This window comes from Anticarsia gemmatalis, chromosome 27, assembly GCF_050436995.1.
Source record: "Anticarsia gemmatalis isolate Benzon Research Colony breed Stoneville strain chromosome 27, ilAntGemm2 primary, whole genome shotgun sequence".
NCBI lineage: Eukaryota > Metazoa > Arthropoda > Insecta > Lepidoptera > Erebidae > Anticarsia > Anticarsia gemmatalis.
This window is the reverse complement of record NC_134771.1, coordinates 2968355-2988930: the sequence shown is the minus strand read 5'-3', so window position 1 is coordinate 2988930 and position 20576 is coordinate 2968355. Positions and strand designations below refer to the sequence as shown.

General features: G+C 36.4%; 3 protein-coding genes and 1 non-coding gene across 4 annotated transcripts; 2 read left to right on the top strand and 2 right to left on the bottom strand.

Moving 5' to 3' along the window:
* Window positions 1–2361: 2361 nt before the first annotated feature.
* LOC142984690 (U6 spliceosomal RNA) lies at window positions 2362–2468 on the bottom strand. Its single transcript, XR_012960164.1, has one exon. It is a non-coding gene; the product is annotated as a U6 spliceosomal RNA (small nuclear RNA).
* Window positions 2469–3165: 697 nt separating this feature from the next.
* LOC142984521 (protein CDV3 homolog) lies at window positions 3166–14311 on the bottom strand. The gene is made up of 5 exons (XM_076132208.1): window positions 13979–14311; window positions 6060–6230; window positions 5349–5477; window positions 4492–4675; window positions 3166–3907 (listed from the first exon to the last, which is right to left on the bottom strand). The coding sequence occupies exons 1-4, from the start codon at window positions 14153–14155 to the stop codon at window positions 4496–4498; spliced, it is 657 nt and encodes a 218-aa protein (XP_075988323.1). The 5' UTR covers window positions 14156–14311; the 3' UTR covers window positions 3166–3907; window positions 4492–4495.
* Window positions 14312–15362: 1051 nt separating this feature from the next.
* Window positions 15363–18420, top strand: LOC142984621 (cytochrome c oxidase subunit 7C, mitochondrial-like). Its single transcript, XM_076132365.1, has 3 exons — window positions 15363–15580; window positions 17080–17200; window positions 18326–18420. Exons 1-2 carry the CDS (start codon window positions 15485–15487, stop codon window positions 17194–17196), a joined length of 213 nt encoding a protein of 70 aa, XP_075988480.1. The 5' UTR covers window positions 15363–15484; the 3' UTR covers window positions 17197–17200; window positions 18326–18420.
* A 72-nt stretch (window positions 18421–18492) lies between these two features.
* LOC142984620 (cytochrome c oxidase subunit 7C, mitochondrial-like) lies at window positions 18493–20552 on the top strand. The gene is made up of 3 exons (XM_076132364.1): window positions 18493–18680; window positions 19119–19231; window positions 20447–20552. Exons 1-3 carry the CDS (start codon window positions 18585–18587, stop codon window positions 20448–20450), a joined length of 213 nt encoding a protein of 70 aa, XP_075988479.1. The 5' UTR covers window positions 18493–18584; the 3' UTR covers window positions 20451–20552.
* Window positions 20553–20576: the final 24 nt, after the last annotated feature.

Below are 20576 nucleotides of genomic sequence, written 5' to 3'. Positions count from 1 at the left end.
AGCTACAGGCAACGTTGACGCGGGTGATATTGTGTACCTATAGCTCTACCATGAGTTGGCGTAGTTAAATAATCTTACTTAACTAGAGTAGTTAACGTAAGAACGCAACTACAACAGTGGGCTTAAATGTTCGTACCATGAGTTGTGTTGACGTTAACTACTCTCGTTATAGTTAAAACTATATCATTCGTAGTAAGATTTTTAGTCTGTGGTTTTGCGACATAATGTCAACATTCAATCTGTAACTTGACTAAGCTCGAGTGTTGTAGTTCTATCTCCTTCTATTCACATAAGACAGACAGAGAGAAAATACGACACACGTTTCAAATTGATATGGTAGTATTAACCAACAAAAATAAGAAGTCGTCGCTTACATATAATTTGGTACGGTTTCGTGTATTTTTGATTTTGTGTTATTGCTTTTTGTTTATTGTCAGCCGGGGACAAAACAAAACACCTCAGTTTCGTTTTAGTGCTAGTGCAAGGATTCTAATTAACAACTAATTTTATTTTCACCTTTGTTTAAATAATCCTCTTTCCAGCCGCGTCCTAGGAAACTTTATGAACATGTTTGCAAAAACTGCATGGTTTAAAGCTGAAGTAACCTTTACAATGATCACACTTGTGGCCTCTTGGGAAAAAATGGTTCGCCTCCCCAACAACACTTTGTTAGTCATCGTGAGCGTGGAAAAGTATAGCACTTAATACCTACATGTAAAAACGTAGAAGAAACTTATTTGTTCTTGAGAGGTTATCGGAACAAAACAAAATAGCTAAGATGTATGTTAAGCTTACCTTTGATTCTAATGAAACTCTTTGAGATGATTTTAAACCCGTGTGTTGACATAATAAATCACATAATTGTATAAACACTTCTTTGTTAGTCGATATAGTTTTGTAAACTTTGTGTTACAATTATTGAGGGGATTTCCACTTAATTCACGCATACTACTTTGAAATGTCTTTGTTCACATCGTTCATCTTTGAATGCAGCAGTTTCAAACGTATCGCAATCAATTATTTGTAAAACAATACGCTCTCACGAAGCTAAAAGTCGGTGAGTGCCGCAACTACTATAGTAATAGTTCGTTACTACAGCATCTGTCAAATTGGTAACTCATGGTACCATTATCGTACGGAATGAATGAACGACAAAGCCAATCTACATTCACTGTTGTTTAATTTAACTACACGTTACTAACTATGGCGACTCATGGTAGCAATGTTGGTACCTTAACTATCCGCTAGAGGCGCTGTTCGAGTTTTCATACATTTTTTCAACTACAGTGTCTGCGGGAGACTATAGTTGCCAATTCATGGTAGAGCTACTAGTTACTTTTGGCGCCCGTAGCCAGTTGTGCTTACTGGTCGGTAATCGATCGGTGGGTTAAGCAACCCATGGCGAGATCATTCCATAGATGGGCGACTGCGTGCTTCGGAGAGCAAGTAAAAAGTCGGTCTCTGTTGTTGTCCATTAAGATCCGATTAACAGTCGTTAAGTCAAAGGCCTTTAGGCGCTTAACACACTGCCCCGCACCACGCAGCGTAGCGCGTGAATGCGTGTTCGAACGTTGCTTGTAAGTATCTCCGTTTGTATGGAAAACACGCACAGTCTAACACACAGAAAATGCATCCACGCGCGTTCATGCGGATCACGCGCATACACGCGTGTTTCCATACAAACGGAGATACTTACAAGCAACGTTCGAACACGCATTCACGCGCTACGCTGCGTGGTGCGGGGCAGTGTGTTAAGCGCCTTAGGTGGCTTGAAAACTTTGACATGTATTAACCACTAACTATACGATAAGATAGAAAGAAGTGATTAGAAAACCATAACACGCCTTCTATTTTCTATAGCAATCTCGATGCTGGCAGCCACTCACCGTAGCCATAACAACGTCGTAATCCAGAATGTGACATACCTTTTATTGCTTCCAGGGTGATGTTGTTGGTATAACAGTCAACTAAGAGTCCTCTGCACTGGATCTACGTTTAGTTTACACATGGTTTTCAAGTTGATTGAAAAGCTTCAAACAATTTTACACAACTAAACTTTACAAAACGAACTGAACACAAGCTTTTTAATTAAGTAGCCCCGCTGATACTAGACGTCACATGGGAACATCGGATTTTGACATAAAAATATAATGTGAATCTACCTACACCGACTCTACATAATACCTTCTGTAGGGTAGACGTAAAACCATATCACTAAATACCTCTTTCTAGAAGGTACTTTAAAGTTATCGGAAAATGAATCACAAACTATAGAAATATACTTAAATAAAAGAAAACTGTATCTAAGTAAAGTAACGGTAAACTAAGATTTCATGTCCTTTTCCAAACCCAAACTCTTCAAAAAATGTGGAACGCTTCACGATTTTGCGTGTCATCCTTGCGCAGGGGCCATGCTAATCTTCTCTGTATCGTTCCAATTTTAGTATATGTACTGCCGAAGCAAGTACACTTGTTTCGCACCAAATTTTGTACACACTCATACAAACTAGAAAACTCTGCTTGCGCGAGTTAAGACTTTTACATAAATCTATCGAAATAACTCATGTTTTTGAAATTCAATCGTCCATCACAAAGTAAAAATAACTATTAATATTTAATAAGACATAAACTATGCAATTTGTATACAAAAAATAAGTTATTTTGACGAAAAACGCGTTTCTGAATACTATAATGGCACAGAGGCGACATCTTACAGGTGCGAAGGAACTAATTCGTATGGCAAAATACATCGTTCCAAAGAAGTTATGACATGGGAATATAGATGGCGCTGTTCTTTTACTATACAAAAAATAGATGGCGCTAGTGGTATGATCAGAGTCGAGATTTGTCCTTATTGCCATAATTATTATTCCTACTACCTTGATAATAAATTATTTTATTATTAGCTTCTGAATAATGTAAGCGTAAAATAATATTTCGGTTCGTCATATAAATAACTTTTTTTAAATTAACTATGATCAATGTAGGCGATTGTATATTATAGTACGATATCCAGACAAACATGGCACATTCCGTCAAACTCAAGTAAACAGCTTTTAATGCTAAGAAGTACAGAATACTTGTAATTAAATATTTATATTTAGATCTGTATTGCATGCTGCCTTCGAAGCTTCAAAGATATCATAAGGGTAAAAAAAAGAGTCATTTGTTTTAAATACATAATTTATTTCTATGGTACAAGATATTTCAATGATTTGCCGTTACAGAATTTATAATTGCAATATCAAAACAAAATGTACAATGTTGTTTCCGGAACACTTATAGATCGTTTTATTTAACCAATATTACTTATTTTTATAACAATTTAGTTGGTAAATATAAAAAATCTATGTCCCACGCTTGGTTTACTGATTATTAACACTTTTTAAATCATCGGTTTTTGTATATAAATAATTTTCACCAAATTTTTCCCTAAATGTCCATTTCCACGCATACGAGACACATTTTATTTATTTATATCAATAAAAACATAAAAAATAACAAATCGCACATTCATTTCTTGCTTTTACACTTTTTTTAGAGACAGTTGCCATTTGTGTTCATAAAAAACATTTTGAACGTTTTTAAATGCGTTCGAAAGCACTTTAGGCGTAATTTATTGTCTATGCTTCATAATAGAGGACGTCGTGTAATGAGGTAATAACCGTACTGGCTGAAACATCACTTAGAAGAAAAAGAAAATATATATTTTCGTATAGCAACTGTCTGCACCGCCATTTTGTATTTCATCATGGGGTTTAGGAATATAAAATGCACGTCGTTCCTGTCTGTTGCATGTTGTGTTTGTATGTAATATATTGTATATGCTATGCGCCAGGCTTTGCTTACAAGTCCATATTGACACTTCACTTTACTGCATCGTATCACGGAGTGGCATTGTTTTTACCTGAAAATAGAGATATACGTTTAATATCAAGACGTCTAAAATATATACAAAGAAGAACATTCTGGGGATAGACAATTTATTAAGTACTAATAAAAATTACGTCCTCCTGGCCGAGATCCGGTTACGGTGGTCGGGTTCACAGAAATACATGTCTTTTTTGAGTTTTTCTGTTAAGAAACACTCAAAAAAGACATGTCACCTAACTCACGTGGCGACGGTGTAGCAAGGTGACATTTCAATACTAACTGCTTGAATACGTAGCCAGCGACGCCGCCATGGCGTCCTAGTTAGGCAGGGCTCTTACAGTGACCTCGATCCTCAGTACAAGCAGTGTGTAACCTCGCTAGCTGTCGTCCTGCAGCCCGCCGTGCTCCAGTGACAGTGAGCACTCACCTCAGCAGTGAGGGAGCGACTAGAGAGAGGTACAAGCAGTGTGTGACCTGGCTAGCTGTCGTCCTGCAGCTCGGTGAAGCGGTTGCCGAGCGCGAGCGGCGCACGCCCGACGCCCGCCGTGCTCCAGTGACAGTGAGCACTCACCTCAGCAGTGAGGGAGCGACTAGAGAGAGGTACAAGCAGTGTGTGACCTGGCTAGCTGTCGTCCTGCAGCTCGGTGAAGCGGTTGCCGAGCGCGAGCGGCGCACGCCCGGCGCCCGCCTCGCGCACGGTCGCGCCTCCGCCCGCCGTGCTCCAGCCGCCGCCGCCGCGCTTGGCGCTGGCGCCCAGCTGCGGGAAGTAGTCGTCGTTGTGGATGTCCGGCGCGTGCTTTTGCTAAAACATTACACGCATAACTTTAATATCATTTTACAAGTCATGTTACTTTTTCGTCTTCTTCCACAGGCTATTTAGTCTATTTACCGCTTAAGAAGGTTCCAATCAATATCGTTAACGAAATAAACAGTTATGACCAAAATTTTACTGTTTTAATTTTTCCTTTATTAGTTTATTTCTCAATTTTTCGGTTCCGTTTCCGGTCTCATTCCGCAAAGACGTGATATCGAAGTGTTGTTATTAATCCGAGCAAAACATAAGTTATACGCCAATAAAACACTCATAAAATAATAGCATAGAACTTGTGCAGTGTGGTACATTATCCACATTTCACCAAGGCTGAACAGTGGAGTCCTTCTCAAATCCAAAAACATTGTTGTGTATGAGGTTATAAACATCAAAACATTCAAAACAATAGGCTGACCGCCGACCGGTATTCCAACGGACGTTCAACGTAATCATTCATTCATTCATCAGTGTTGCCAATCAAAAAATAATTGAACAGTTGAGTAAACTTAGAAACCAAGGCTTTTTAGATAAAATAAAAGTTACGCTCCGTTACACGATGGCCCCCGAATTTTCAAAGATTTCAATATTTTTGGAAAAAATAGTGATTAATTTTAATTTCTAGACTTTCGTTCTATAAGACAAGAAACGTCAGTGTTATGTTTACCTGAGTCCGGCGTGGGTTTTCAACGGGTCGCTGGCGGGAGGCTGGCGGCACGTACGTGGAGGGCTTGATCTCACGCGGCTTGCTCTCCTCCACGGGCGGCGGGGCCGGCGCTTCTACTTCCGCTTGTTGCTGAAACACACGCAAACAAATGAAATAACATGATCTTTAGATACGGTGAAGCAAATATGAGACTGTTATGAAATGTACAGAATCAAAAACAAATAAATTATGAATTCTGTCGTCGTTTGTAGTCGTAAAAAGGGTATTAGATAATAGAACAAACTTTGCATTATTTTAAGAACCGTCTACACTCATGCATGCAAGGATTCATCACGATGTTTTCCCGCGCCATTAGAACAAGTGATAGTTATCTCATACACACATCACCTAAGGGCCATCAAACAATAGGGTAGTCAATCAATCAATAAAATCAGATACTCATTATAAAATGTGGAAGACGACCCTTTAGTAGAGAAATACGACACAGTGACATCACAATTTCGTGATTTCGTTGGCATCAAAATGGATGCTAAATTATAATGTTTCTTAATTCCTTCAATCTCATGAACTTTAGATGATCCTTATACGAGTACACGTTTAATAATTTTTCGTTAACACAAAATGACCGCGTCAATGGGTTCTTAACCCACAGATCGTTTACCGACCCGTGAGAGCAAATGGCTATGGGCGAAAAGTTTCAGCGAGACTTACAGGTTTATTCCAGGGGCCCTTAACTTTGCCACCCTCGCCGGGGCCGCCCGCATCCTCCGACGCGGAGTCCCTGCCGGACTCGGGCGCTCCGTTACCGCCCTGCAGCACCTGGATCTTTAGCCCGGTGTAGTCTTTCACCGGCTCCTCGTATTCCTTCCATTCTTCCTCTTCCTGGAAATAATAGAGTTATCACATTATTAATTTGCTTTCGTTCACCCGGTTGGTGTACCATTCGCGGCTAAGCCTCTAACCCCCGGTTTCTGAGGCACATTTAGCAGTTGTTTATCCATTCAAACTGTAATTTTTATATTAGTTTAAATGCTATTGAATAGGTTACAATAAAAGAACAAACTTTGCATTATTTTAAGAACCGCCTTAACTCTAATGCATGCAAGGTTTCATCACGATGTTTTCCCGCGCCATTAGAACAAGGGGGAGTCATTCAATACCCTTACTAAGGGCAATCACTGTTTACATAAGCCGATTTGATGGAGATTTTAAACGAAAATATTGGCAATAACACTATCAATGCACCAAAGAGAAAAGAAAGACGTAATTCGCACGTTTGCAATGACCCGTACATTCGAACTCTTATTGCAAGCGTCAAATATATTGACATTGCATTGCAATTTAAATTGTATCGTACTGAAACAATTGATATTCGTTGTTTTGGGTCTGTCTGGTCAATTTAAATCAAACAAAGGATTTTAATAACAGCCTACACGAGTTTCACCGAGTAATATAACTACACGTTTGGCGTAGTGGACTTAGTCATCGCAATTTCTAACTCCAGCAATCTTTTTCAAGCAAGGGAATTTTTGACAGACTTATGTGTCTCGTATGTTAAGTGGTCAAGGGTCAAAGTTATTCAAGCCGCCTGAAAGGCTTTTGACATGGCTTAACGACTGTCATCTCAAATGATAACAACCGGGACCGACTTTTTACGTGGACTCCGAAACACGGGGATGCTCAACTCAAATATGCCCACCCATCTATGGGCTGATACGGTCACCCATCTATGGCATGACCGCGCCAAGGTCCTAATAACCGTTAACGACAGCTAAACACCAGTAAAGTGTGGTATGAAACTAAGGGAGACGTCTTTAAAATTGAACGCAAATCTATACAAACACGTTTTAAAGATTTTACGTGACATAACAGTCAAAAAAGACATTTAAAAGCCCCTTTATTTAGTCCAGACGTGTCCGTTACATTTCTTTATAAAATTGAAGGACTTCTACTCATCCAGTCTTTCATCTTTGTGTCACAACAAACGAAACTGGTTTTATCATTTCGGTTAAATAAATTATTACAGACAAATATAGGGTAATATCATGTCTTGTTTCTATGGGGGCTAATGTGGACTAACGGGCAGTTGCCACGACTTACTGGTCCAAAAAGGTCAGAAGCAAAGTAGTGAAAGAAAGGGTCCACAAACCGATCACGGGATTTCGTTTGCTTAATTCATCTACAAACAAATTCGCGCTAAATAAAAATCAAATCTATCAATGTTTTGAGTTATTAATGACTGCTATGATAGATTTTCCCAAACATTATAGGTCTATTAAGATTACGTTTTGACGCAAATGACAAAAGGCCACCCTAGAAAGGCGTAAACAGATCATATAGGTAATGTTTTACAAGAAGGTCGCGTGCGTAGGTAGTACTCGTAACTGGTGGTCGTATATGACAAGATGTGGGGATATGAATGGAGCAAGGCAAGTTTGTAAGGATCGTGCCAAGTGGCGTTCTTTGCTCTCTGCCTATGTGAAAAGGCGTGATTTTATGTACCATATTTTGAAACATCTTGTGAATAATAAATTATTCACAAGATTTTTAATCGAAAAGATATCTGCAGATGGAGAAGTCTAGTAGTCACTTTCTCTTTAATCTCAAATAATCATTCAGAAGTAAATACATTGTACCAGTGATTCATAAATCGTAAAATTCAATGTATTTATTAAAAACATGCACATATTTTGTGATCTGGCAACGATAAGAGGCATGGGTTATTCTCGCAAGGATGAATGAGTCACATTGAGAATAAGTAGCTCATATTTTATAAAATATATGAACACTCTAGAAATACGGTTTTATTTATATTTAATTTACTGAAAGTTTATGAAATCTCGCGGGGTTTTAGACCTAGTATACATAATTCAACTCAGTTGTGCGCGCGGCCCTATGTGTGGGTAAACCTTGTACATATTACAGTGACTTTGTGTGCGTGACAAAAGGTACAGTCGGGTACAAATACAAATACAGTATTTACGGGTTATACACGGGTTCTTAAAAAAAACAATAATTTGCTAATTCAATGTTTATTATTCTGAATCGCTACTTGAAAAAACGAATGATGAATTTTCGGATTCGCTGCTGTCACCTAAGTTAATTATGAATTCTGACTCCATGTCAAAATGTCTAAGGTATTCTTCTTCTTTCTTTTGTAAGTACATGTCGACAAGTATTACCCCACATCCCTTCATCAATTTGATTCAAACGTTCATTTATTAGTTTCATTATTCCCGTCACATTTTGGTCGATATTATGCGAAGCAATATAATTTTTTAAAATTCCCCACACATTTTCTATGGGGTTAAGTTCAGGATGATATGGTGGCAGTCGAAGAACTTTTATGCCATATGGCTGCAGCATGTCGTCAATCTTGTAACAGATATGGTTTTCTTTATTTTTTTTAATCAAATCATACAGTTCAATTTTTTTCATATCTTGATTAAAAGCTATATTTTTTTCTGTCAGCCATCTCTGCATTTCTATTTTTTTGGAATTAGAATTTGGAGCTCTGTCATTTTGAACATTATGGTATGAGGCATTATCAAGCACAACCACAGAGTTAGGTGGAAGATTCGGTACTAGACGTTCTTTTAGCCACTTTTCATAGTTTTCTGCGTTCATGTTTGAATGGTAATCACCGGAAACACTGTTTGCTTTGTATGTCAATAGTGCGTTAGGTACAAAACCTTGTTCTGAACCAGCATGCACAATGATAATTCTTTGCCCTTTCGACAGGTTTCTCTTTAAAGTTGGTCCATCTTTATTACCCCATCCTTTGTTTTGCACATGATTAGTTAAGATATAGCTCTCATCTGTATATACGATACACCGATTTTCTTGACGATATCTAAGTTGTTCAGGTAAGAAAATCGTAGTTTTTGGATGTCATGCCGCTCTATAATAACACGTCTGTTATCCACAGTTTTTCGCCATTTGTATCCCAACTTTAACAAAGCTGTACGCAGAGTCGAAATACTTCCCTCATAATTAAGTTCCTCTTGAAATATTCTTTTCAACTTTAGCAAGGTAGGTAACTCGCGATATTCTAAATGGTAATTTTGAATAGTGGAACGTATAACATCAACGTTAAAGTTGTCAAATTCTAACTTCTTTAAACGTTTTTTACGGTCTTTATGCGGAGATTTAAATTTAGAGTCAGATTCCTTTCCTTCAGCCAATATATTAGTTATTGTTCTCTCTGATACTGCCACTGCTGTTCTTTTCCGTACGCTATTTAAATGTTCACTTAGTTTCGATATTAAAATTGGACTTGCACTGTAAACTGGATCACTTACTAGTTCCAATATATCTCTCGCATCTTTTTTCAAAAAATCGTATACCTTAGCAATGGTTTCTCGAGTCTAAAACAATAATACGTAAACATCAACAAGGACATAATTTTTCTTATATAGAATCATAATAAATATAAATTATATCTAAATTTAAAACTAACAAATATTTACCTGACTCCTTAAACACTTTCTCCGTGAAGAACTGGACATTTTTGTAACGACTGTACCCGTAAGAAAAAGCGTTATGGACACGTCTTGCTCGGACGACGACTGGCGCGTCTCTGTCACACAAAAATGACAGTTGTATATTTACAAGCGCACGCACACAAAGTGCCGCGCGCACAACTGAGTTGATATAACTATAAAGATCGCGCGAGATCATTGAACTGGTCAAGCGAGATCTCTAGTTAATTAAGTAAACTCGCAACATTATTCGATACTGACAAATTTGCGACGAGACTTTTCTCTTAAAACTCGGTTTTTTCGGTTTACTTGTTCAGTGAACTAAAGTATTCATTCGTGGCGCCCATAGCCAGTTGCGCTGACCGGTCGGTAAACGATCTATGAGTTAAGTGAACTGTGCGTCTCCGTGCTTCGGAGGGCACGTGAAAAGACCACTAACCATACGATAAGAAGTAATAGGATGAATTGTCATAATCAATAGCCGTAAAAACGTTATAGTTGTATGTATGACTGAATGCCGACGATACACTTTATCTCTTTGAGGGGAATCCCCGTATCCTTTATCTAATCAGTTAACATAGCAGACTATTTGTTGTTAATTTAACCCGTTATTGTCCCTCTACGAGGCTCGGCTCTCCTCCCAGAATGAGAGAAAGGTTAACTCTTGAATCCAAATGCGAATTGGAGACCTAATGCAGTTGGAACCTTCACATACCTTCAAGAACTGTTTCAAAGATCTCTTAGGAATGCAAGGTTTCATCACGAAGATTTTCTTCACCGTTGGAACAAGTGATTATTATTTCTAATACACACATAACTTTGAAAAGTCATATGTGTTGTCTTGAGTTTGAAGTCTCGACTACTAGAAGACGAATATACTTATTTATTAATTTAAACTTAATATACAAATTTGTATAAAGGCGGACTTAATGCCAGGGGCATTTTCTGCCAGTCTACCTTAGGGTGATGCAGAGATAATTACGAAGGTGTTTAAAAGAGGAATATACCATTCGGCTATCACTGCTTTTCAAAACATAGCTCTTTAAAGACACGTGTTTTCTTTGTTATTTTATTCGGTTGAAGCTTTAAAATATTAAATTCTACCGAAGGGGGACCGTTTATTATACAGTGACCTACATTTTTACATGGTAACAACTAGACATGAAGGTGATTCAGGCAACTTACTGCGCACCAAGACACGTCTGATTTCGTTCAATGATATATTTGTTTGGACTTTAAATACTCGTAAGTTGGGAGGTGTTTTTTTTTAGTCCACCTGATCAGATGATATTCGGCTACAGAGACGCAGAGAACGGTTTTATTACAACTGGCCAATGCTCAAGATCGGTTAAAGTGGTTTTCGATTTACGACCACGGCGACTGATCTGACTGACACTAGCCAACTGCGTCCAAGAGTTTGTGTAAAACACAGACCAGGTACACTCTCTATTCTAACACCCTCATAGTCCTAGTGGAACGGATAACCGACACGACTGGAAAGCGATCAAGTGAAGGAATATCGGAGGACGCTTTTCCAACACAACCGGTGGACGATCAGGCGCAGGACCGTCGGCTTTATGGACTCTCCCAGATGTTCTAAAAACACAACTTCTGCCCAGAGTGTTCTTGTATCGTACTTGAACAAACACTAATTTTATCACAACCAGACCAGAAAACTGTATCTAAAACATGCTAATATTATATCTATGTAAGAATTGTTTTTTTGTTTTTTGAAAGACAACTCCCGCACTAAGACTTGCTCTTGTGTCGCGGGGACTTTTACAAACATATAAAGTACAACCAGACCCGCAACAATTATTTGTGCGATCCACAAATAATTGTTCCGTGTGAGAATCCAACAACGGCATGTTAACCACCATAACCACTCCGCCACATCGTTTTTACTTGATTAAGCAATAGAGACTAACATAATGAAGACTTTATTCTCCATAACCATTGTTTAGACTGCATGTATGTTTACCATTCTGTTAATTAGAAATACGATAGCGTCCATATTGAATTTCAAATTTACATGTGGTGTCCAGACTAAACTGTGGAAATTTTGATGTATGTATGATAAATTTGTTGGAAAAATTGAAGAAACTGGCACAGGACATTATGAAGGGTATCTTGCAAGGGAGGTCTTTTAACAATGTTAGCCCCATGGGAAAGAAGGCAAGCATTAGTCCATTTACAGGTCACATTACAAATCTCTACACTTCCATTGAGAAATATTCGCAATTAATGAAAATTAAAAGGGCCTATGCTACCATACTTGCTTAGTAATCAAACCAAGGACCTCACGATCAGCAGTCAAATATATCGTCAAGTGAAGGAAATGCAACCAAACTTCAAGCTACTGTTGACATTATCTGGAGATAAATTGGCAAAAACCTTGTATTTTACAGTTGTACACACAAGTGCTCATACTACAGAAGTAATTGCCAATATTTCATACAAAGATATAAGTGTATTGGACTACTGAAAAGATATATTTATCAAAATATATTTGATTGGAGAATATCTATACATTTAGTTGTCAAATAGATGCTTTAAATATGGTATACTAAAGCACAAATCTATGCAAGACAACTTCCACACTAAAAATTGCTCTTGTGTAGCGGGGACTTTTACGAACATAGAAACCACTGCGCCACTGAGGCAGTTGTGAGTTGTCAAAGCTAAAAAATAATAATATACAAAATTAACATACAAGTCTACAACATTTTAGTGATGCGAAGTCGCAAGGCAGCATTGTTGCCTGGCCCTTAGTCATCAATGGTTTAAAACAAATCCTAAGACTGCTGTGTTCTGACTGATAAGTGTAAATTATTCTTGTAACATCAAGTTGTTGTTTTTCCTTATATTGGCAGACATATAGCTCATATAAATATGTCAATTAGTACATTGTTATTGTCTGTATGTGTACATGTATAATACCAGTTACAAATTGCTGCATTGATAGGCAAACTTGTAAGATTATGAGGTGATACTTGCAGTACTGTTGAATGTTTTTTGATTGGTTTAAATTTCAATATAACAATTTCTTTAGTCTCTGCCTACCCCTATCAAAAAAGTTCTGATTATACATAAATTTAAAATTTTCATAGTTGTGTAGGGATATTAATATGCCTGGGAGGAGTATAATATAAATTATTTAAAGCATTACAATATAATATTTAGTGATAACTCAGGATTTTAATGTGATTATGTTAGGTCAAATGGAATGACCCAGAAAAGTTGTGATATAATTGTAAACAAATAATGGAATACCCATTTTATAAGCAATATTGTGTTCAACTAAATACCTAATAACATAAAATAAAACAAAAATTAAATGAAGCTAAGGAAGTTTGTAAGGATCGTACCAAGTGGCATACTCTGCCTACCCCTATGGGAAGGTGTGATTTTATGTATTTATTTAATAAGACTATAAAGGAATATTCTTCTTTGAATGTATTGTAGAACCAACCCAAGACTTTCTCATGAATATGTATGTAGTTCTTAACAGATGTGTGAAGAAAATAAATGTTATTCTTATACATCTTTCTATGTCCATAGTTAATAAACAAGTTCATAAATCTATACTGATTATGTATGCAAGATGACTAATAATTTGACATAAGCCTATGAAAAAAGAAAAAAAAGTTTGCATTATGATCTCAGAAAAACTTTACTATTATAAATATGTTAATGAGAGTAACTGAAACTTGGTGAATAACACTGATACGGTTTTTTAAGTTAATTATCCAGAGCAAATTAAAAACTTTCTTCAAATTAGATGTGTCAAACATAACCTATGAAGAACTTTTCAAAACATGAAATACTGCACTGCACTTGTCAAAATCAATGAGTTGCAAAGATACATCAATGAAAATGTACATTCTAACACAATAACTGTAATTAACACTAACTTAAACCAACAAAATAACGCCGAATGACCAGCGACCTAGAATAAAAAAAATCTCCGAGCGATCTAGCAACTAAACCAGGTCAAACGCTATACAGCCGTGAGAAGTAGACATTAGTCACCGTAGAAATAAACAGGGCTTCACTAATCATTGAAAATGACCACGAATCGTCACGACACAAAAGACGTCTCACTTCGCGAAGATGTGCAAAATCTTAGTGACTTCGACCACTACTCACCCCTGCTCGGCCTCCTTCTTCTCCTTCTTGCGCCGGTCGCTCCTTTTTCGGCCTAACATCTGACTTCTGTTTTGTGTCTTCCAATTTTTTGGCTAACTCGTCAGCGGTAGCAAACTTTTTCACTGCCTTTGACTTTTTGCGATCTTTTTTCGCGAAGAAATCGTCCAAGTCGGCCATTTCTAATTTTGACTTACGATTTAAAGATTTGCTCTGGTAATGAGGTAATTACAGCAATATTGGAACTAAACGTAAAGGGGGAAAATAGGCCCCCAAAAAGTGAAATGATTTCTGTAGCAAGCGTGGCCGACTGTTTCTTTTTTTTAAAATGGCAGATTCAATGTTGCTATTTTATTGCGTGAAACGTCATTCTTAGATTGCCATTCAATTTTATAAAATTCCTACTAGATTACAAACCTACGGATAAAATGAACTTTTTATAATTTAAAACTAATCTCGTATTTGTACATATAGTTAAATAACTAACGATTTTTTTTCCGATCTGTTATCTTATACTTATTTTTTTTAAATGTTTCTCGTGCCATACGCTTTCCTGTCATCGGAGTTAAGAAAAGTGATAGGCCTAAGAAAGATAAATATCTCAGTGGATCGTCCTTACTGCAACCGCATAACGAATATAACAAGTTCTAATAACCAGGAAATTTACATGATTAATGAATTCAAAACGCATTGTCAAGATATAAACGCGATTATATTTTATCCTTCCTCTAACGAAAATAAAACATGCTGCGGTTAATTAAGAGTATACGCAATTAGGAAAAATAACTCGCTGTATTTTTTCTCAATCTTATTAGTTTTTTAATGCCTCTGCTGTTCAACATTCTGAAATCTATCATTCTATATAAATCTTCCTATAACTTTCAAGCTTAGTATTTTTTTAAAGGTACAAGATCCTTTTAACAGAGTCTTAAAAGAATTCAAACTAGAAACATTTGGTACCTATTTCCATAACGCTTTAACCAAGATTCAATCCTAAATCTTTTGCATGCGATGTATGGATATATTTTAATTTTTAAAGAAAAGTATGAGATACATTTCTTCCGAGAAGCAAGCCAATTATTAATTTGATGATATTATACCTTCATTAACATGGGCAAAATCTTAAGTAGGCAGTTAAATAACAACAACAAATAAAAAAATTGAATTTGAACAGTGTTCATGCAATAAAAAGGTACCTAAAACAACTTACGTTCAGGTTTAATACAAACACCCAGATATTTCAATTGAAATCCAATTTCTCACATCACCCTCAACATTATAACCCAATCGATTCAAAAAGCGACCCAATAACTCTATCATACGCTACACAGACTACCAATGCAATATTGGCGGATTATAACTGATTTGTTCAAACATTTCAGTCGCCGTTATCTGTCCGCACCTCGTACTGTATCCACTATCGACATCTACCAATAACCAAATTTTTTTATCTTATCTTCTCCTTACCTGGCCATTTTTACACCAGTCGTGTGAGAATAAAAATTAAAAATGTTGGGCCCTGTAGCTAGGATTTCAAACCAATTTGGTAGGAACTACATGAAAAACTTCGTGAGGAACGGATCCCACGGAGGAATTCCCGGAGAGGTGAGTTTTCTTCTTTTTTTGTTACGTAATAAGTAAAAAAAAAAGTGCACGTTTTATATCTACTAAGATCTAGAAGTCGGACTGCAGCCATTTAAAACTCAAATGAATTGCCGTACCTACATGATTTCAATAGGTAATTTAAATTTTATTATGCCTTGTATGATTTAGTGGCGGTCTTTACTCACCAATACGATAACTAATAATGCTGGTTTGACCACAGGAAAAGCGGTGGAGGATTTTATCTTAATCTGCCATTGGTTAATAAATGTAGTCAATGATTTTATCAAGCACCCGTAAAATGACCTGTTTGTGGTTCGCGTTTTTAAGGAAAATAAGTAGGACCTATCTATTACAGGGAATCATGGCAAAGATCATGTATCAAATTCATTATGTAGATGAGTAGGTAGAATGTATTACAAGCAATACAGCAATGGAACTGTAGTGCAATAACCGTATCTGTACCTACTCTAGACTTTACGACCATCTTCGCTCCCCTATTAGCTAAAAGGGTAGGCCCTTTCACTGACCTACAGCTTAGAAAGATTGAGTTTAGAAAAATACGCCCTGCATTTTGAATATTTTGTATTGTGTTAAAAAAAACAACGAAAATTCTTATCCCGTCTTAATTAAATTATTTAAGACATTTTAGTCCAGGTATTTCAAATGACTCCTCTTTCTGATCGAGTAGTAAGTGTTGCGTTATTAAATGCAACTTAAAACCTGCTCATCCTTTATTGCACTAAAGAACAGTAAACATTGACAAAGACTGAATGGATGTTTATAAACTTAGCACTCGACAAATACATGCATACCTAACTGCATAAACGATCAGTCTACGAACGAGTCTCATTACTTGTCGCGTATAATAACTGAAATACTAATTTAGCTAAAAGATACTGAATAATTCTATCGATTATCAACTGTTTTAAGAAGAAATTCAAGAAATAACCTGAATTACACTCGCTTTATTCGTTATCAGGATTTTATTGTTTTGGGAAATCGTAAGCTATTGTGTTTTAGTACAGAGCGTTTGGTTTCTAACCAGTAATCTCCGTAGATTGCAAGTTCACATTAGAAAATGCGGTTTATTTTTATGAAAATAGAGAAACAGCAATTTGTTTACGACTTACGATTCCAGGATAACTCAAACTCCATCTCAAGTGAAATCAATCAGAAAAATCTTAACGTGAGCTCTAAAAGCGACGTAGTTCCGATTGATCATTTGGCCCAAGCCTTTCCTACTACCAATCTTTGTCTTGAACCTATGCGTCCAAGAATATGCTGAAATAAGGCTTCTATTCCTCCTGCGCTTAATCAGTCATGCACCTACATTAGTCGAGCGCATCGTCGGCGTCGGATGCGCATTACTTAAAAAAAATTGCCGTGAACGTCAGTGTCGAGGCCGATGTTAAGAGTTAGGAAGAAAATAATCCATACACAACCCATAGGTACATTGAGCTGAGAGTTTCATATTAACATTTAACATTTTAACTTTCCAGAACCTGCCATTCGACATCCACAACCGCACGCGTCTGACATTCAACGTGTTTTGGTTCGTGGGCTCCGGCTTGGCAGCGCCATTCATCCTCCTCGCTTTCCAGATGAAGAAGAAGTAAATTAGTGAGTATTCTTCTTTAGTCTGCTACTGATCTATGAAAGCGAAGTTTAGAAGTAGAGTCATATCAGGGAAGGAAATGGACCCTTGATCAGAAGTCGTCGAATCCTGAGAGGTCCACGAACATTCTAGCATTTAATTTTCTGTAGTTAAAAATTGAAATTACAACACCGCTTCAAGACTCGACTCGAGTCTATAATATCCACGATTTGCGGTCACTTTTTTTTTTCTTTAAAATCTGACCAGTAAAATTTTCCTCTGTATGTTAGGTAACTAGGCAGGTAGGTATGTATATACCTGTTCACAATTTTCTTGCGGTTTTAGCATTTTCACAACGCTTTTTAGCACATGTGACGAAGTATAAAACAAACAAACCATACATACGAAGCCATTAGCTGATTATAATAATATTTGCACCAAATGGGCGCAGTTCGCGGTCGGCTCACACCCAATTACCATAGACGCTTTTTTATTGTATTTTAGTTTACGTATGACTGATAATTGTTTCGTGCGAAATGTCTATCAATTATCTCACAAGGCAGTCCCAGTAGTAATGAAAAGTTTTCGTACACATGCTTTGTTTGCCTTTTTTGGAAAAAAGTGCTTTTTTAATGATTTGATAATATCACTGCCAGCCAGTTTTGTTACCTTTGCGTCCAATAAATTGACATGCTGCCTACTACAACTGTTTATTTGAAATACTGTTTAATAACTTAGGTGACAAATGGCCCTTCCGGGAAATTGAACTTGCGATCTCTACGTAACCGCAAGCAGTAGCCCAGTGGCACAAGAGATTCATATTTGCAAAGGTACCATACGGAGTATATGGACCTTTAATTTGACCCTTGAATAATCAAATATTATACATAGGTACAATTAAGAATATTAACATTGGTAAAAGAGGTTTGTTAGAGCTATACAAAGTGAGGTATACTCTTAAGGTCAAATCAGCCATCAAATTGCATAGCGCATTTAACAGGTGTAAAATATGACACTTTATTATGACTGTGAGACTGTAAGTCTCATTAACTTATGGTCCATTGTTGAAACTTGAACTTTATTGTACTTAGTAGCTTTTGCGTGTGTGTTTTTCAATTTGGTTAAGCTTAAATTATATTTTTTTATTTCAGGTAAACCCCCCCAGTCATCGTTGCTAAAATGTAATTAATTATTTTAGTTTATGGCTATGTAGATAAAATCTCAATATAAGATGTAAAACCCAAAACTGTAGTTTTATTTATCCACCCTAAAGATGCGTTCAGTGAAATTCTACCATTAAAAATTAACCGGGAACGCAACAGTAGTTTTCACAAGTACTTCACTTTTCGCGAAGTGTATTGAATTTTCTGTTTTTCGCGTGATTTGTAAGTTAAACCTAAAATCGACAAGATGCTGACTCCATTAGCCCGTATTTCAAACAAGCTTGGCAGGAATGTGATGATCAACGCTGTAAGGAACCACTCCCACGGTGGTGTCCCTGGCGAGGTAAGTTCTATGTTCAAAATTTTTATGTCATTACATAATCTTATTTAGATGTCTATTGTTTTTATTAAAGTTAAATTAACAACTTACACGTGAACGATACTGTTATCAAGTAAATTAATTTTTTACTTACAAGGGCCTTAGATTGATCAATACATTAATATCTGCATACAAAATTCTCATAGGTTAAGTTCTTCAAAAATGACAGGACTAGTTCAAGAGCAGTAAATCCTATATTTTCCTGTTTGATGTTAGTCTAATTACCGGAAATTCGTACTCTACATGGCATTTAACTTAATTCAGTAAAAATCGATAGATTAATATTATAATTCAGTCATTTGCATTGACAAAAAAAATCAACATTAACTTTTTTTTATGAAGACAGGTTACAACATTGCATTTTAATCCTTTAAATAATATTTTTTGTGGTGTACATTCCAGAACCTGCCCTTCGGCCTGCACAACCGTTACAAGCTGACTGCCTACTTCATCTTGTTCTTCGGCTCCGGTCTGGCTGCACCTTACCTCATCACCCGCCACCAGCTGCTTAAGAAGTAAATAAATAGATAATAAATATTTATAGAGATATACTACAATAAAAATGTGATGTCCAAAGATAGATAACTTAATTTTGTAGGAAATATTTTGATGTGTTTGTAAAATTTTCTATGCATTGCTTTTCAAAAAACTAATGCATAACAATAATAATAATAATGTAAGTTACGGTCCTGTATGACTAGATGTATGGATGTAAATTATGCAAATGTGGCTTGTAAAGATAGTATCAAGTGGTGTTGTTTTTTGGTGCACCTAAATAAAAACACCAAAATAAGTGTTATCTTTCGAATGTATGCGTATATAGATATCAGGATAGTTCTTAAAAAAATTGAAAAAATTTGTTAACTAAAATCTTAAACAAACCTTTTTTGGTTTAAAATCTAATGCCAGGGACATCATTTAATTTTTCTGCTAAAAGCAGATGATAGCATAGAAGACAACCACTTTTTAACATAAAATATTTAAATAGAGCTTGTGTGGTCTGTACAGTGCTTACTACACATTAAGTCCCATTGCTGCCAAGAACAGAAATTGCTCTGGGTGTCTTTATTAAAAAAAATAATGTCCTCCTAGCCGATACGGCTACAGTGGTCAGTTTCATTGAAACTGGCCATCTGTGCAGGACTTTGTTTATAGTGTCCAAGTGTGTGAACAATACACAGGTACACTCTCTATTCCATCACTCTCATAGTCTGGTGGGACGGATAACCGACACAACCAGTGAGAGGTCAGGCGCAGGACCGACAGCTGTACGTGCTCTCCGAGGCACGGAATAAATATTAAAAAAAATTTAATATAAAAAAAATACACTTAGGTACATGTCATTACTGAAACTGGAGCTCTTTTTAAATAATGTAAAACCTATTTTTATACTGGATGCCTACAACCCATGTAAAAAAACTTAGACTGAGTGTCCTACACAGAATAATTAACAGCATGCAAAGATTGTTAACTACATCACATCTAAGTGAACCACTTATCATTATATTTTTATAGCCCTTGCCTCATTAACTAACTTAGTTGTTATCAAATCCTTACCCTTGACCCTCAAATGCTCGTAGAAAATAAGACTGGCCACAGGAATAATAGATGTGAGGAAAAGTCTAATAAGAATTTAAACTTTTTGCATAAATACTCCTTTCTTGCTAAATCTCCAATAACTGGTTGAACCTGATTTTCTAACTAATTATTTAATTTGTTTTTCTTTTCAGGTAAGCTTCATGCCTTGGTGATCTGGAAAAGTTATTAGGTTTAAGCTAGCAAAACTGTATCATAAATTATGATTTAAAAAATAAACATTCTGTTTTAGAGATAACAGTGCATTTGTTTTATTTTATCAAT

Coding starts and splice junctions, on each gene's coding strand:
- LOC142984521 (XM_076132208.1), bottom strand. CDS start 14,155: ATGGCCGACTTGGACGATTTCTTCGCGAAAAAAGATCGCAAAAAGTCA. Junction 5,478..6,059: donor AGGGCCCCTGGAATAAACCT/GTAAGTCTCGCT, acceptor CGTGTGTTTCAG/CAACAAGCGGAAGTAGAAGC. Junction 4,676..5,348: donor AAAACCCACGCCGGACTCAG/GTAAACATAACA, acceptor GTAATGTTTTAG/CAAAAGCACGCGCCGGACAT.
- LOC142984621 (XM_076132365.1), top strand. CDS start 15,485: ATGTTGGGCCCTGTAGCTAGGATTTCAAACCAATTTGGTAGGAACTAC. Junction 15,581..17,079: donor ACGGAGGAATTCCCGGAGAG/GTGAGTTTTCTT, acceptor TTAACTTTCCAG/AACCTGCCATTCGACATCCA.
- LOC142984620 (XM_076132364.1), top strand. CDS start 18,585: ATGCTGACTCCATTAGCCCGTATTTCAAACAAGCTTGGCAGGAATGTG. Junction 18,681..19,118: donor ACGGTGGTGTCCCTGGCGAG/GTAAGTTCTATG, acceptor TGTACATTCCAG/AACCTGCCCTTCGGCCTGCA.